The sequence below is a fragment of the Cryptomeria japonica genome, chromosome 3, assembly GCF_030272615.1.
Source record: "Cryptomeria japonica chromosome 3, Sugi_1.0, whole genome shotgun sequence".
In the NCBI taxonomy this organism is placed as follows: Eukaryota; Viridiplantae; Streptophyta; class Pinopsida; order Cupressales; family Cupressaceae; genus Cryptomeria; species Cryptomeria japonica.
In genome coordinates, this window is record NC_081407.1 from 251366691 (window position 1) to 251385963 (window position 19273).

At 31.3% G+C, this 19273-nt stretch overlaps 1 protein-coding gene across 1 annotated transcript; it reads right to left on the reverse strand.

Annotated features, from left to right (window-relative positions):
* Positions 1-210: 210 nt before the first annotated feature.
* On the reverse strand, positions 211-6221 carry LOC131037432 (cationic peroxidase 1-like). The gene is made up of 7 exons (XM_059217299.1): positions 6015-6221; positions 5708-5932; positions 1505-1640; positions 1217-1419; positions 944-1135; positions 685-850; positions 211-596 (listed from the first exon to the last, which is right to left on the reverse strand). The coding sequence occupies exons 1-7, from the start codon at positions 6219-6221 to the stop codon at positions 211-213; spliced, it is 1515 nt and encodes a 504-aa protein (XP_059073282.1).
* Positions 6222-19273: the final 13052 nt, after the last annotated feature.

Consider the following 19273-nt stretch of genomic DNA (forward strand, 5'->3'; position numbering starts at 1 on the left):
AAACTTATGATTGCTCATTATATTTATCTTTCCTTCAGAGATTCGTTAAAAAAGTCGAGTGTTTTTCTTCATATTAACTGTCGTACTCCCCGAGGAAGCTTTATGTACGCCAAGTATGTCGAACTGCAATGAATTAGTTAATTCGCTACAGAATACTTATGGAATTATTGGAACGAAAACGATATCTGATCAAAGATATGGATACACTATTCAATTGGGCTTACGACAGTTCTTCCTTACTTGTCCACTGCTACCAGTGAGAGGGCTTATGTTTCCCATATTCACCATTGCAGCTGCAAAATCATTGAAGAAGGTGTTTTGGTTGTTAGCATAGGTAGTAACCTGAGAATGAGCAGATCCTCCATTAAAAAGCTCTTGGTCGGAGTGGAAAAGTCCTCTCTGGCTTATCAGATTTTTGTAGTAATCGCTGTCAAAAGTAGTGGGACTTTGCAAATCTAAGGGTGACAGATTGTTGTCTCCACCATTGAAAGGGCAGTTAGCCTGCACAGAACTGGCGAATGTGATATTAATATTGGTGTCATTGTAGATGTGCGTTCTGAAAGTGGTACACCGCGCTTGACCAATTGTATGAGCACCTAAACACCATTAAACACTCAACCCCATTAAATCTAAGTAGACATTTAGATCAAAATTTGGACTCTTATATGGAATGTTCAAAATTACCTGAAAGGGCAATCATATCCTTGGTAGAAAGACCCTGAGCACTGAATGCTGAGATGAGTCCGCTAAGGTTGAATGCGGGACCCGGAAGGTTGCTATTTGCACCCCTTAGGTTCGCAGTTAACGAGTCCCTCCTTCCCAGCTGCACTGTCCATGTTGGCCCTCCCAACTGCCAATTGTAAACAACGTTCATTCTCTTTAATTATCCACTCTCTGATAATTACAATACAAATACATAGTTCACTAAAAGAAGAGTAGTTACCGCGACCACAGAATCACGAGCAGCAATGGCGACAATGTCTGCACAAGACACAACTCCACTGCAGATTGCTTCGACCTGTGATTTGATGGTATCGATCACGTCGAATCCTCTCACAGAATTATTGTTTGGACCAGCGGTTTTTTCTCCGGTTATGTTCGCCGAGTCGTCTAACAGTATCGACCCATCGCAGCCCTACAAAAGCAAATCAACATTTGAAAAAGGCGAGATGGTCACAGAGAAGAAAGTGCAGTATAGAGTAGTTGAAAATGTTACGTTAACAAAGCAGTCGTGAAAGTGAAGACGGAGTAAGGATGCGCCCATCCTTGATTCTTTCGCAATTGCTTGTTTCACCACCGCTTGAACTATCGACGACACGTTGGGACACGTGCTATCATAAAAAGTCGAATTGAGCTGCCCGTTCACTTTACTCAAACCCAGCAAAATCAACGCAATCCATGCCCTCATCATTGCTTCCTCTGCAAAATCAACGCAATACTCGACAATGAAGAGGTTCGGGAAAACGTCGGCTTGTTATAGTTGGTGAAGAGGTTACCATATGACTATCATTGAGCTCGTCATGGACAACGACTTCTGGCTTTTCCTGCATTGGAGTAGCTAACAAGATTCCAAATGTGGCGCCCCATGCGGCTCCACCGCCACCCTGATTTATGTGGACTGCCGAATAATAATATAATTTCTGCCATTGATAATAATGAAGATTCCTCATATTATTTAAGAAGGAGATACTCCACGAGAACGATTTGTTAATTTCTGCTTGGTGTAAGCCAGCTATACAATTGACTCCCTACAATTAAAAAAATATTTGTTTGCATGTTTTGTTCAATGCCAATCTGCTTAATTTATAATTAATTGAAATTAAAGCTTAATTAATATTTACGGTCAACTGTGTATCTGCTATGCTGGATACTTAATACAACTGCTCCGAGTCTTATGCCCCGTGAGAATGCGGAATCTTTGAAATCTTCTCAAAATCCTTTTTGTTTAAAGTAATGTCGAATCAACTGGTAGGTGATAAAAATAGATAAACACATAAATAAATAAAATTGGTAGGTGTTCCAATCTCTCTCTTCTTTTACCCTTTCATTTCTTCTTCTTTTAAGTTAGGAATGTTGATATGGAGGTAACCAATGGTGGCATTCGAAGAAAGATTTCATGAATAGAAAGGTTTATCTAAAGATATAAGAGTTGGACAATATTTCTTTTAATTTATAGTTTTGGAGAAAATTATGAATCAATCTATATTCAAATGTAAATTTACTCTAAATAATAATCTTATGTAAATGCAAAATTTAGATGTTGTTTTTATAATAGTTTTATTAAGAGAATTCTTAATGATATCATCCTCTTGCATTAAAATATCTTCATGGGTAGGACCAATTTTAGGAGAGGGTAGACATGATTCATCAATGTTTCATCTCTAGAATGGGGAGCATTGAGAAAGGTGCTAGTCTTATCGTCCTCTTGCTCCAAAATGTCTTTATGGGTAGGAGGAATTTTAGGAAAGGGATGGAGTGACATAAGAATAGATAAGAAGCTATCATATCCATGAAATGTCTTTATTGTAGAACTATTTAGGAATAATTGAATTAATTTAAAATACAATGAGATATTAAAAGAAACAAATTTCTGTATGAACTATAACATATACAATTAATTAACCACTTAAGTAAGTGTTATGAGATAACAATGATGTGATTAATTAAGCAATATGACATAAAAATGTTCCTTTTGGGGGTTGAAATTGAATTGAGATTGATGTATGTATGAAATAGGTTTAATGATAGAAAAATGATGAATTTCAACAGTAATAGTAAATCATAGAAAGATAAACAAACACAATAAGATAGATCTACAAAGGAGATGCAGAGAGGAACTTAGATCTATAAACTAGAGCTAAAAGTGCTAGACTAGTTTATTGGGCATTCTAGTTTGAGGTGCTTGTGGCAAACAAAAAGGAGCAAAATTATAGTCAGGGGGCTCTGAAGGTCTATCTCTAAAAAATCCAATTGAAATAAGCTAGATAGTGTTGGGTACCCTAGTGTAGGGGCTTTTCATCTATTCAAAAGTTGTTGCAACCTATAATACTCTGATCTACACTCCTATAACACTTCACTATTGGATCTGGACCTACACACAAGAAAAATGAGGAGGAAGTATTGTGTTATATAGGGGTTTGCCTAGGTCAAACCTCATTTTGATGTTCCCATATCCACAACAAATATTATTAATAGAAAAGAGTGCATGCCCTAGGAAGGATAGATGTAAAAGAAATATAAATGTTGAAATGAAATAATTATACCTTAGGTATGAAACCCTCTCATGGAGCTTCACATTAAGGTGGCGATACAATTCTCTTTAGACAAGTCCTTCAAGTGTTAATGTTATAACATGATGACAAAACACAACAATTGTGAAATCATACTTAAATATTGAATGTTGTAGTTTACTAATCAATATGTTGAAAACTAGGAATTAGAATGCTTAATTGCCTTTGGAATCAATCAAACATTATAGATGATAGAGGATGTGCTTTATATAGGGATCATAATGAATTTTGATTAAAAAAATAAAATAAAATGATCAAGTATAAAAATTTAGATTATATTTCAAATTTTTGATGGCTGACACATGAAATGGAAATAATTTCAAGATATTTCAGCTAGACTATGGAGTTGAGCACCCTGGTCCCACCAAAATAGGCTCTATAAAATGGAAGCATGCGCGTCAGGATTTGTGGCATTAGATCTTGTCCTTAGTTTGTCATTTGACAACAATTAAGTTGCATGATTAATAATGAATATTTAAAGTAGAATAGGGCCCAAATAGTCTTAAAATGATCAAGAAAAAAACACTAAAGTACGTACAATATAGAGTGTGAAAGTATAAATAGATACAATTTACGATGTTACACATTTTTTTAAGGTGTGTAATCCTTAGAAGCATACAAAATTTCATCTTTAACAATATTTCAAAAAGACAAAAAGCCAATAGGAAAACCATCAAGATATGGAGTTTCATCTTTTATCATCATAAATTAATATGCTCTCTAGTTCATCCATGATTTTTGAAAACAAATCTTGTCTTTAAAAGTTTAAATTGGAATATTATTCTTTACTTTTTTTATAAATGTAGAAAATGTTGAATGCATCTAAGGCTTGTACTTGCAAACCTAAGCAATTTAAAAAAAATTGATGGCAAAAAAATTTCATAACCATTTTGTGTTAGTAATGTATATCCTCCTATTAAAGACAAGAAGCCTCCTTGGTTTCCACAAATTTCTCAATTATCTCCTCTTCTAAGAAATTAGGAACTCCCTCTCTTTTATAAAAGTGTTTCTTTGATGATCAACCTCATTTCAAAAGATCTAGAGTAATAAACAAAATTAGTATTATGTGCCCACAATATTTTTGGAGGCTAGTACTGACCTAACTTTGAAGGATGATTCATTAATAAAAGAATTCCTAGGGAAGATAGATATAATGATAGTTTTAAAGTTCAATTTGACTATATTTAAGAATATTTGAATCAAATTATTCCAAAAAAACACATAATTGTAGTCCTAAATATAGAAAAAGAATTATTTTTCTAAAAATGTTTTAAGTTCTTCATTCAAAGAATATCAGAATTTTGTGGCTAATTACTTAAGTAAATTAGATACGGTGATCCTTGTATGAAATTTTATTGCTTTTAACAATTCAAACTGGTTAGTATCACTTTTAGACCTATAAGATAGATGTTTTTATGTTTTATGAAACATAATTACTAGGGAAGAGGAAAATAAAATAATCTATTCATTGTAAAATTATTAAATTATGAATTAAAGGGTATTATATTTCTTTTTGGGACATGTTTGGTCCCCCTTTTTATTCATTTTTTAATAGTTTAATTTAGGGAAAGTTGATAGTATTAAAAAGCTAAGATTTTGGTGGAGAGCATGACTAGTTTTATTTTCAACATGTATGGAACTTCTACTCTATTACTCTAGATCAAATTATTGATAGTGGGCACTACAATGGTATAATCAAGGCCCTAAACATTGGAAGAAGGATATCAAAATTGAATCTCTTCCATTTTTTAGAATGTTTCATAGAGAATATCCATAAGGAGAAAGAAATAGTTAGTTATATAGCTAAAACATTGGATTTTTAAACTTTGGTTATACTTAATTTCATTATAGAAATGAATATTTTGTTGATTACTAACTTGTATCATTATTCAATCTTCTTTTGTATTCTAGGGGTGCTCTCTTTTTTCTAGATTCTCTTCCAAATTGGAAATCATGTGATTTAAATATGTTAATATAAAAAAATTTCTTAAATAATAAATAAATTATTTGATTTAACATGATTGCAAAATGTTTACCTTAACTTAGAAATTGAAACACACTAAAAATTTCTTAAAGATTAGAATCATCTACACTATAAGAACCTCATTCAAGTTAAAAAAAAAAAAAAAATTATTTAAAACATGAAGTGGGATTTATGTAGATGATAGGCATGAACCTAATTTGTTAGGTAAGTTTCTATCATTCATTTCTCTAGGCTAAAAATGGATCATGGACCCTATGTTTAAGAAATAATTCAAATCCACTATATTGCAAACATAGGGGGACCATGCCCCAAAATAATATGGTCCCCATGTGGGTTTTTTCCTAGTGCTTTTAGCACTTTGTGAAAAGCAGGTTTGGGAGATTGTGAAAATTCTAACGAAATCATCAACAAGCTAAGATTCAAATTAGCTGACGTTTAATGTAATTATCGCCAAATTTATGCATTTGACAAAATAAATAAAATTAGCAGTAATAGCGAGAATATCTGCACAAGACACAACTCCACTGCATGCTGCTTCGATTTGTGATTTGATGGTATCAATCACGTCGAATCCTCTTACAGAATTGTTGTTTGGACCAGCGGTTTTTTCTCCTGTTATGTTCACCGAGTCGTCCAACAGTATCGATCCGTCACACCCCTGCAAAATCAAATTAGCAATTTGAAAAGATCGAGATGGTTAAATAGAAGAAAGTGAAGCATGGGCTAGTTGAAAATGTTACGTTAACAAAGCAGTCGTGAAAATGAAGGCGGAGTAAGGATGCGCCAATCCTTGATTCGTTGGCGATTGCTTGTTTCACCACCGCTTGAACGATCGACGACACATTCGGACACGTATTGTCATAAAACGTCGAATTGAGCTGCCCGTTCACTTTACTCAAACCCAGCAAAATCAACAGAATACATGCAATGGAACTGACTACTGTCATCATTGCTTCCTATGCACTTCAATGCATAACTTGCACAAATTCAATTTCTATGTCGGCAATGAAGAGATTGAGGGAAGAGTTGGCTTGTTATAGTTGCTATTTGTTAAGAGGTTAACACATCACTTTCTCTGAGCTCGTCATTGACAATGATTGATAGTAAACTGGGAGCTTCGGCTTTCGGTTGATTGGATTAATTGCACAGAGCAGGTAACAAGATTCCAAATGTGGCAGCCCACACGTCTCCACCGCCACCCATAGCATGCGTGGACTATTGAATAATGTTATTATATATTCTGTCCGAGTTCCAATAATGAAGATTCCTTTAGAGTATTTAGAAAGCAAATACTTCAAAATGGTTCTTAGAGAGCAAAAATACGGCTTCTCAGTTTCTGGTTAGCGTAAGCCAGTTATTCAGTTGACGCTGTACTGTAAATATGTAGAATTGCATATTCTCGTTAATGTCTCTCTATCTAACATGAAATTCAGAACATTTTAGGTTTTACATTCAATTTAATTATTTAGGGCGAAACGTGAATACAATATGCTTGATAGGCAACTCGCGTGTTTCTTTAAATGATTTTTCTTGTTAATGTTCTTTAACCTTATCTACATGAAAGTAAATCATTATAATATATTTTTAAAATGTTTTTTATTATTATTTTATTAAAGGTGCGAGGAGGTTCTGAATAGGAAAGGACAAAAGGATTCAAAAAGTATATTTTTTTGATAAGGTGGTTGTTTCCTTTTGGTTTTGGGTCATGTTCAGTTACTAGTAAGATCATGTTCTGTTACTAGTAAGATATTAGAATCTATATCTCTATCTTTGTATTAGGAAGATATATTTGGAAGTTAATTTTTTTTTTCAATTTAGTGATGTTTGTATAATTGTGATTAATATTTTTTATAGTTTTATTATATCTACAACAAAAGCTTGATATCTAGATTAGGTAGCGTTCTTGGTATTTTGTAGGTTTTTTTTAGGATTTTCTCAATGGTAATTATGTCTCACAAATATCTAAAAAGATTAGGATAATAGAATATTGGGAATTGTGGTGAGTGTTTTGAAATGGTGTATAGGTATAAATGGAATAATGATTTCTATTTTCTAGTGGGGTGTGTTGACATATTGTCTTTGTTGTTGCGAAAACAACATGCCTTGATTTCATTGAACTAGAGACATATTTTTTTATTTTCTTATAATTATTTAGGATGATTACAAAACTGAAAAGAAAAAATGATTTTTTTCATGTATTTGTCATGTACTAAATTTATACTTTTCCTCTTCAAATGACAATAAACTCAAAACTCCAATACAATCACTATAATTTAATGGTACTTGTAGACATATAAATCTGACCACTTTCTAAAATAAATATTTAATATTTATTTTAACCCTATCCCCCTATTAATTAAATCTTATTTAATTAATTTCTTCATTTTCATCTATTTGATTAAATAAACTATTCAATTTATTTAATTAAATTCACCTAAACCTCTTCTAGCCTTTAATTAAATAAATCACTTTATTTAATTAATTCCCCTTTCTTCCTTTTAATTAAATTTACATTTAATTAAATCCCCCCCACTTGTATTTATGCAAGTTGCATCTATTTTGGTTAAAATAAAGCAATTTTATTTTAATTAAAATCCTAAATCCCCCCACTTGCATTTTCCTACATCAACTACTTGCCTCCTAAACCTCTTCTAGAGCCTTCTAGATTCTTCTAAACTATCTTAATTGGCCTAATCAACTCCTAAACATGTTCTTTCCCTAAGTTTGAGGAGGTCACTTCTCAAACTTGGAGGAAAGTCTTCTAAATGCATTTAAAGATATATTTCTTCAACAAGCTAACTTGTTGAGTTCCCCCAAATTTGGAAGGACTCTTACAAATGTATCCCCAAAGTCTTCCAAACCATTAATGGTTAACTCAACCCTCCCCTCATGGTTAGAGACTTTCTCTCTAACTTAACCTCATCTAACCCAAGGGTATCATCAAGCACTTATGGATTTGACCCTAGTTATCCTATTAGCCCTTGCACAAGAGTTTACCCCTTGGGTAAAGGCTTTATCCATTAGTTATCCACTAACCTAACCATAACCTTACCTCCTAAGGTAACCTTCATGTCTCCTTGGGCATTTAATGCCTCTTACATCTCCTCTCAAGCCCTCTCAAGGTGACATTTGTCAACTTGGGATTGGATTGAATCCCTCACATGGATTGATAACTTTTAATCCTAGCCCTTGTTGAAATTATTCAATCTCAACCCTCCATTGCCCTATTTTCTTTATAAATAGAGCCCATTTCTTCTTCAAAAAAATCAAGTCTTTTGTGCATCAAACTTATAGTCATTTTGCAGGTGAAGGAGCTCTCTTTGTCATCTTCAAGCATAAAGCATTCATCTCATAGCATTTTAGTTTCATTTATCTTAAATGCATATCCATTTCTAGCTTAATTAACTCATCTAGTAGCATTTAATCTTCAATTTGGAATTAACCTAGTTTCATATCTTCATCATCTTGAGCATTTAGTCTTGCATCTTTCATTTCATCTTAATCCGTCATCTTAGCTTTCACTAGGATCTTAGTTGCATCCATTTTGATCCTAGAATCATTTAAATCCTATTCTCTAGGTTGTCATCCAAGAGATCAAGTGCTCTTCCAAGTGAGGGCCACCTTGAATCTTGAGGATCTTTAGAGATAGAGGAACATGTAACATGCTTAGAGTTTGGTTTTTAAAAGTTAGCTTCTTGGTTTTGGATTTTTATGTCTAACCTCTAACATAATGTTTCATGTGTGTGTTTGAGATGTTTTCCCCCATTGCAGGTTGATACCACATTCCAAGCATAAAGTACTATAGATCCAAAATTTGACAAAAATAAAATCCTTATTTGTATGGCTTCTAGAGTTTGATATGGACCTAATTTGACTTTGTTATCCTTACCAGCTAAAACTAGATCAAATTCACTTTATTGATTTTGCTAAATACCCAAGTATCCCTTGAATGAATTGATATGTAAATGTGGTATTAAAAATATCAAGTACCACATGAATTTTAAATCAATAGAAAAGACAAAAATAATTAAAAAATTAAAAAATTAGAAAGGGAAAAGAAGACTCCATACTATATGAGTGCACAATGAAAGTGGCGTTACAAGGTGATGGTGAAATCTATAAAGAATTTGTGTATCATTGGAAAATTTCATACCCTAGAATACTTTGGTTATTATATCTATGATTTAATTCTTCTAATACATCTAAAATAAAGGGGTGAGATGAGCTAGAGTAACTAGACAAATTCATAGTGAAGACACAATGAATGAAAATAGCTTACATTTATTAATAAAACCAAAAGATGAAAGTGATTATTTTAGGAATTATTGGGTTGATAAAATGAAGATCTATCAATATTGATGGTTGAAACATGGAACCATAAGATGAAAAAGAAAAAAATCCTTGTGCTCTATTTTTTGTAAACACAAACCAAGAGGAAAATATGAAGAAAAAGGAAAGACCTTGGAATTTTAGTTTCTTATAGAGATAACAAATATTATTGTTGAATTCCAAAGTTGTAATATTATTTTATTTTTTAATATTGGGTGCTAATAAAAACATAATTTTATGAATGGGCTAAAATGGAGTAGTAAAATATGCTACACTGGGAGATTGAAAATATAAGAGGATTGGAGAAAAAATGTGTTTTCTATATCTTTAAATATAATGAACAAGAATAAGATATCTTGTAATATGGCACATGGGTTTTTTTTTGGAAAATTATGTTGTTTTCAAGATTACAAATTGTATTCTATCATAAAAGCCACCCATGCTAATATTATCCCATGTAGATTCAATTGTCATTTTTAAATTTGACTATTAACCCATTTTTGAATAATTTTGAGTCTCAACTTAGCAAACTAATATGGCTCAGACATAGTTTAAATATTTTTCTATCTTAAAAGCTCACCATAGATTTTATGTTTTAATAAAAAAATTTCACAAAAATAAAATATAATTATTTTTTATTAATTTAAATAATTTTTAAAATAATGTTTTAAATTGATTTTTTAAATAAGTTTTTTAAAAATAATTTTTCACTCAATAAGTAAATTTGGGAATATAATTTTTGTCTATCTATCATACATAATATGCAATGATTGTTCCTCCAACTGACAATCAATGGGAATCTAGTTGCTCCTTTTTTTCTTGGCATTATCCTAATCAAAGGACATTTTCAATGGTTTTCTTTAGTGCATCTTTTTGGTGGCATCATCTTCATGTTTCTAGGTTTGCATCATTGCCTTGTCATTATTGTAATCTCTTGTATGATCTATGTTGTAAATGCACTAAAATAAAGTGCCATGTATCTTTAGTATACTTTGTCATTGAAGCTTCATATGATGCAATCCTTCTATATTGAGTAGGTTAGTACCTATCTTGTGAGACTTAGTACATTTCTCTAGTTGAGAATCTATGTAGTTTGAGTATCTAGCTAATTATCATACACGTGTGTCCATGTTTAACCTCTATCATGTTGCAATGATAGATTCATCATCAGTTCTTCGTCAACAATGGTCCCTGGTTTTGTCGCACTTTGACATTCTTGATGCAACATTGGCTCTATTTGCTCCTAAGGGGAGGAATGCTGGTTGACATCATTGGACCATATTTGTAAGATATTCTACATTAAGGGGGGGCTTCATGGCCTCTCTTCTTCTCTCTTATGGTGGGTGGGGGAGGGGGGGGTCAATTTTCTCACATGGGTTTTTTTCTTCTCATTCATCATTGACATAATTTTAATTTTCATCTCTATTTTGGGGAGTAAGTTTGTCCCACTAGGTTTTCTTCTTATCTCCATTTGTGAGAGATTACATTGAATTTGTACATGGTTACTTAACATGGCCTAGTAGTTGTCACCCATCTTGCATTGTTAGTTTTTGTTCACATTCTCCATAAGTTTCACTTAAGGAGGAGTTTCTGTACATAATTAAAGTATTGTACCTTGTCCTGGGTGTTCATTACATGTCTCTTAAGGTTACTTAGGGAATGCATAGAATCTTTTAGAAGAATTACCACTTTAGCTGGTGTTATCATGTTATCATTATCCACTTTATGTGGTGTCTCCACATTTAGTGCTTCTATCATGTTATCACATCCACCTTTTGTAGTGTTATCACAATATCAATTTTCCACTTTAGGTAGATGATAGGTTATCACTTTTTGTCTCATCTCATATGATTACAACAATTGTCATAATCTTATGCACTCCTATGTTCTCACCTTGGCTTATTTAACCAAGGGTTATCCTATGTACGATTCATTCCAATTGATTCTAGTTGATCACATTGTATTGCATCATTGATAGGAATATAATTTTTTATTGTTAAATTGTTTCTCTCTTGTGCTTGTACTTTCCATAAGTCCTCTAGATCTTGGATGGCTACCTTCATACTCTCTTAATGAGCCCTCAAATGTCGCATTAATAAAAACAAAAGGAGTCTTGCATAGTCTTACAAGAGTTAATATTTTACCATATTTTAACAAGAAGAATGCAAACTACATTGATTTAATTTTAGAGTATGAAAAATATTCTTCAACAAATAGAAAGGTATGTTGTAGTAGCTAAATAAAATATTAGATTGTTTCCTTCATTTTAACTTTGATATTTTATTGAGTAATAGCTTAGATTATTATCTAATCTTAATATTTTTGGGTGTCTACCCTCTCAAATTTAAGATCGTGTAGTTTAGAAAGCTTAATTTGGAATATTTTCTTAAGAAATGATGGATAGATTATTTAGTTTTACATGGTTCCAAGTTTTCTTCCTTATCTTTGAAATATATACACACTGAAAGATATCTATGGGTTGTAATCATCTACACATGTAAAACATTTTTCAAGAAAATAAAATTCAATTTAGAACATCAAATGTTAGGTGAATTGGAGTAGATGATGGGCATGAATCATTTTTGAATCAACATGAAGATAAATTAGTTATAATTAAATTGAATGAAATACATACAAGATAAGAGTTACTCTAGAAATAACAATTGTTATTTAGATAGGGTTAAAATATCAATTTTCTTCTTAATTCTACTAAGACAAGAGCAACAATTAATAGAATATCTTCTACCCATTTGATTAATGACAAGTTTTTTCATCCTTTTTAATTATCATAATCTCTTCTACCCAACTAAAGAATCTTATTAGCATGTTATATATTATTTTTCTAGATAAAATTCAACCAAACATTCTTTAGACCCCCAAAAGATTCTTATTCCTAAAAGAGGTGTCAAAATTACTTTATTTCAAATGTAGAAGGACAAGGCTTCAAGATTACATCATTTTCTTATGGTCTTTTATAGTTCTTTTGGCATTTTCTACAAAAGGAGGTTTACAAGGTGGTAGAGAATCCCAAAAATCATTTACAATATCAACTACAATGATAACTTCAATATATAAGTAATTTATTGACTTGAATTGACACAACCTAAAATGCTCTATCTCATTTTGTATGTTTTTTTAATAATTTTCTTAGATATAATAATGAAATTAGATCCAAAAATGTTAAAACTAATTTATATATTTGAATTATTTGTAAGATGATTCCAGCGATTCTTGAACATTTATATTATGTTGCTTTTGATAATAATAAATATCATCCTCACAAAACATAATACACATAACATATTTTTATTAAACTAAATCTTTTTAAATACAAATTTATATTACAAAACACGATTTATTCTTATTAACTTATTTTAAATATTACTATTTATTTGAATAGTAATAATTAGAATCTAGCTTACTTTTAAATGCCCCTTAAAACTCAATACTCTTACAATTATTAGAGAGTATGTCTCAAAGAAACCTTTTCCTTTTACGTGTAACATTTATTCTTTCTTTAAGATATGTGAATTTAAAGTCTCACTCAAAAATCTTTCTCCAATCTCTGTTCATTTCATAGTTTTCAATGGTAGTAATCGATCGTTCATCAAAATATACGTAAAGATTTTAAAACCGAGGTCATCAAGGGTTCAACCAGGTACGATTCAAATTAGCTGACGTTAAATGTAAACATCAACGAATTAATGCGTTTGGAAAAATAAAATCAGAAACGAAAGAGTGAGCTACAGATAAGAAAGGTGGACAACTATAAACCATCAGCAATGTGAATAATAAATATTCTAGTATTGTTGGCGAGAGAAATGGACGTCTGAATCTCTTGTTCTTGAAATTCTTGAAATCTTGCCGTTGCTCATGATGTGTATCTGTCCTTCAATAAATACTAAACAATGTAGTATTTTTCTTCAGATAACTGTGATACTTGATGTATGCTTAGTTCATTTCTTGCTTTACTGAATAGAGAAATTACTGGAATTGACTATTGGAGCTTAGTTCATTTCTTGCTCTTTGTACTCTTATTTACGGCAAGACACATCAACAGATTTTACTGTCCATATTTCTACATTGCAGATTATTCAAAACAGTTGTATGAGATTTTTTATATAGGTTGACTGTGATTATGGAAGGTGACTAGAAGTGGTGGTGTTGATTTTGTTCAAATTTATTTATTTTAATATTTTTATAATCTTATTTTAAAATATTTTTTATAATTTAAAAATAATGATGAATTTTAATATAAAATCTTGTTAGAAATTTATTTAAAATTGATACCTCTTTTAAGCTTTGAATGATGATGAGGTTTATTTATTTTTCTTTAGATACATTGAAAGTGAAGATTTATAATTTTTCAAATTACATGTCATCTTTTTTGTACTTTCTAGAATTTATCTCCACTAACTTAATCTTTAACTTTATTTTTTCTGTCACTATAAACACTATTTTCTTCAACATAACTCTTATATCATAATGATCATTGACTTGCTTTTGCAAAATACCAAAGTCTGCTAGATAGGTGGCAACATAGTGTAGTAGCACAACTTTGATAGTATACAGATGTCTGCAACCCATAGGAGTATGCCAAGCTGGCATGTGTCATGAAGTATACACTTGGGCAAAAGCTTGCAATGTTGAATCTTAACAATGCAAAGTGGAAATGTTGACTTCTATCAACGCAACACTTTGGTTTGTAGATTTACTAGGTTTTGGCATTCCTTCCCAAACCTTCATCGTTAGGTGAGTGATTCTTGCAAGCTCCTTGTTTCTTTTGGCATTGAACTTTTCCCTTGTGCTAAGGGGTTTTTTGTGGCCTCTTTTACCTCTACTCATGAGCATGATTTGATTTTGGGTAAGCTATGGACTTGGGGGATCACTCCCTCTCTATCAAGCCCTGGACTCCTTCTTTCAACCCCCTTATAGAATCCCTCTCTGTTCATCCGATTTGGGTCTGCCTCCCCAATCTCCCCCTCCATTTCTGGGAACATTCTTGTTTTGAGGCCATTAGTAACAATATTGGCAACTTCTTGAAGGTTGATGATGCCACACTCTCCATGGGTCATTCTACCTTTGCTCACCTTTTAATTGATGTTGAAATATCTCTAGCCCTCCCTAGGGATGTGGTTCTTATGGTTGGAGATAGGCCTTGGACCCAACCGCTAGATTATGAGGGCCTCCCTTTTCACGATCGAAGGTGCTTCTCAATGGGTCACCTTGCTTTTGTATGTTCTCTCTCTCATCACAAAGGTGCTGCTACTTGGTGGAAGGATACTATAGAAGACCACTTGACGATTAATGCTTCATCTCATGATGAGGTGCCCCTTACTACTGATGAAGGCCTGGTTGATGTTACTGTTGTGGTAGACCCTTCCCCCTTGGTTCCAGCACTTGTTTCTCCTACTCCTCACCTTCACTCTGCTTTTGGCATTTGTTCTTTTGTTGTTGCTCTGCTGCAACAGCCTGTTGCCGATCTACAACAGTAGTTTGGCAGTGACCCTGCAGGGTCTTCCCCGCTTGATTCTTCTTTGAAAGTTCCTAATGATAGTGTCGCCTAGACGATTGTTTGTCATAGGTAGAAAGGAAAATATAACCCCCTTTCCCAAGCCCCCCTAGTCAAGTTCTGGGTTTTTTTCCGGACTCTTGATTTGGGTTGGGTTGTTGATGGTTTGATAGGTCAGTTTGGCCTGTCCAACTTTGTTCTTTTGGGATTTGCACCCTTGCTTGGTCTTTTTAATTTTGATAGCCTTTGACTTTGTAAAGGGCCAGTGCCCTATTTAACACTATTTTTTTAATAAAGAACAATGCGAAGTGGATGCTTAAAAATGGGGCTGATAATCAACGAGGCTATAAGACTTAAGGTCATAACTTAAAGATTGACTACAAGCTATTACAAGTCAATAGTGAAATATAATAGAAAAGTGACTAGGGCTTAGGGTAACTATTAGAGGTTTCACACTTAGAAAAAATGCAAGACCAGACAAGGCTTTTAAGACAGAGAAAATTTTGCAAGGTGCTACTAGAAGGTACCTAATATATCTATAGGCTTTGCAAAATGGAGAGTCCTTTAGTTTTGTTCTTTTTTATGCTTTCTCATGATATTTTCTTGGCTCATAATTTTTGGTTCACTTTTCAAATGTATAATAATTAGTTTGTATAAATTTAATCATATTGAAGGTAAAGAGAACATGCTGTATATGTTCTCTTTTATTGAATATTAATACATATGTGTTCTTTTATTTAACGATGAAATTTATTCATATAATAGTTTTTTTTGTACATCTAGTATCATGTCTTTATTTATCATAGTTAACTAGTTTCTATTTTTTTTATTTACATACTCTCTTAATGAGCCCTCAAATGTTGCATTAATAAAAAAACAAAAAGAATCTTATATGATCTTTGAAGAAATAATGTTTATAATATTTACCCTTGTTTTAACAAGAAAAATGTAGACTCCATTGATTCAATTTTAAAGTATGAAAAGTATACTTCAACCAATAAAAAGGTATCTTCTACTATATAGATTGTTTCTTTCATTTTAACTTGTTTTGAATTATAATTTAATTTTAAAATAAATATTTTATTGAGTACTAATTTGGATCATTATCCAATATTAATATTTGAGGTCTCTCCTCTCAAATTTAAGAGTATATTACAATCTTAATTTGGAAGATTTTCTTAAGATATGGTGGATAGATTATTTAATTTCACATGGGTCCAAGTTGTTTTCCTTATCTTATAAATATAAATATATTGAAAAATATTTGAAGATTGGAATCATCTACACATAGAAAATATTTTTCAAGAAAATAAAATTCAATTAGAACATGAATTGTTAGGTTAAAATTGGAGTAGATGGTGGACATGGATAAAGTTTGATTCAACATAAAGATAAATTAGTTTTAATTTAATTTAATGAAATATATATAATAGGAGTTATTATAGAAATAAAAATTGTTAAAGAGGGGGTTAATATATCAATTTTTTTTCTTAATTCTACAAAGACAAGGAGAACAATTAATAGAATATCATCTACCCATTTGATTAATGACAGGGTGTTTCATCCCTTTTAAATATCATAATCTCTTCTACCCAACTTAAGATTATCATTAGCACATTATATATTAATTTTCTATAAAATTCCCTCAATCATTCTTTAGACCCAAGAAGATGCTTATGGACTTATTTTTGGAGAAGGGGGCCAAAATTGTTTTATTCCAAATGTAGAAGGACAATGCTTTTTTCTTCTAGTTTTCAAAAGCGCTTTTGACATTTTGCACAAAAGGAGGTTTGGAGTTAGTAGAAAATTCATACAATCAATTATAGTATCTACCACAATGATAAACACCAGCATATAAGTTATTCATTTATTTACTTGATTTGACTCCACATTGAAAAATTCTATCTCATTTGTTGTGTATCAATCACTAATAGATTTAAATAAGATTTTTTAACCATAATAAGAAAATAAATCTCAAATTTGTTGGAATCAATTTTACATCTTTATATTATTTGTAAGATGATTTAAATGAATCTTGCACAAAAATATTATATCATTTTTTATAGTAATAAATATCCATCTCACCAAACATATTACATATAACATATTTTCATCAAAATACAATAAAATTGAAAATAAAATAATCCATAACTGATACATTAAATCTTTCTCAATATTAAATTTATATCTTAAAATATAATTTATTATTATTAACTTATTTTAAAAATTACTACTTATTTGAATAGTAATAATTAGAATCTAACTTACTTTTAAAAGTCCCTTGAAACTCAATATTCTTACAACTATTAGACATTCTACTAATAGCGTGTATGTCTCAAAGAAACTTTTTTCCTTTTAAGTGTAACATATATTCTTTCTTCACGATATGTGAGCTTAAAGTCTCACTCAAAAATCCTACTCCAATTTATGTGCATTTCATCGTGTTTTCAATGGCAGTAATCCGTCGTTCATAAAAAATTACGTGAAGATTTTAAAACCAAGGTCGTGTAGGGTTCAACCAGGCAAGATTCAAATTTGCTGACGTTAAATGTAATTTTCACCCAATTAATGCGTTTGACAAAATAAAATCAGAAACAAAACAGTCAGCTACAGATAAGAAAGGTCGACAACTGTCAACCATCAGCAATGCAATTAATAAATATATTAATCTTGTTGGCGAGAGAAGTAGACTTTTGATATGTGTATAAACAAAGTAGTGTTTTTCTTCGCATAACTGCGATACTTGGTGTACGCTGTCAAGCTTTTACATTGTACCTTCTATAATTTGTCTTCAAGTTACCTTGATCTTTAATTTTAGGTTTCCTATCACAATCAACACTCTTTTCTTCAACATAACTCTTGTATCATAATGATCATTGACTTTTACTATAGCTTTCTAAATATCAAGGCTGTAATCATTTGTCACATTAGACTTGCCAAAAGAAACTTTATATCAATTTTGGACCACAATCTTTCAATACTAATATGTGACAAGACAATTACTTATTTTCAGTCACAACAAACTATCATTAGTTACCCATTGTAAATAAAATACAAGAGGACAAAGATTTCTTTTAGTCATACCAAACAATTTTGTGGCACCCAATTCAAATATCCAAACCTTACTTGATTGCATATTTTATTTGACATCTAATTATTTATGCTTGTACAATTTTTTTCGACATATGGTCTTTTATCAATTACATACATTAATCTATCTACAATTCACCTATATACAATATTTTATGGAGCATTTATTTCAACACATTTTCTCAGGCAATCATACAAAATCTAATCCAAAAAAATATATCTTTTAGTTTTTACCTATTACAATGAGAACACACCATTTGTTGAATCAAGCCCACGAGCACACTAGCCCAACGAGGGCCTTCTGTTTGTAATTATATTATCCACAACATTATTTGTGTTTTCTTATTGAAGAATTTAATCTACCAATTTCATCCATAGACTATAACCATAGTTATAAGACAATTCTCACCAAGATTTCTTTTCACTGCAACTAATTTATTTTTTCCTACAATAGATTAACCTTATAGTTCAATTTCATAATCCACATCCCCAAGATACAAAAAATAGAGACAAATATTTCATGGTTGCTTATTAGGATTGACTATTGGAACTTACTTCTTTCCTTGCTCATTATATTCTTATTATTGTTGATGATAGATAATGATTCTACTAAAAATATAGATAACATAATTTTGTTAAATTGTGGAGAGTGCTACAACCCTCAATTATTCATTAATCACCATCATGATACAAACGTTACAAATGTCCAAAATATTATATAATATATTATATCACTCAACTAACCTTCCATCTCTCGATAAATAAACACCCCATCATAAATATTATAGGATGCCTCATTATATAGAAGCCTTCAGAACTTTCTAAAAATTAGACTGACACGTTACATTTTAAAAAAGGCACTAATAAATATTTAATATTTTTCTCTTCTTTGTTTCAGAACATTCTATTTATAATCTCTTTTTCATTAGAAAATTACAATGCTCGAAAAATGTATAGGCAAAATAAATTAAAGAGAATTTTACAATACACATTTTCCACATTGCAGATCATTCATTCGAGTTACTTGAAAACATTTATCAGGTTGACAGTGAATCTCGAGAGTGAGTG

What these genes read in the sequence shown, in the direction of transcription:
- LOC131037432 (XM_059217299.1), bottom strand. Translation starts at nt 6,221, where the DNA reads ATGACAGTAGTCAGTTCCATTGCATGTATTCTGTTGATTTTGCTGGGT. An exon ending in CCATGACGAGCTCAATGATA is followed by an intron (nt 1,420 to 1,504) that starts GTCATATGGTAA and finishes TTGATTTTGCAG; the next exon opens with AGGAAGCAATGATGAGGGCA. An exon ending in TTCACGACTGCTTTGTTAAC is followed by an intron (nt 1,136 to 1,216) that starts GTAACATTTTCA and finishes TTGCTTTTGTAG; the next exon opens with GGCTGCGATGGGTCGATACT.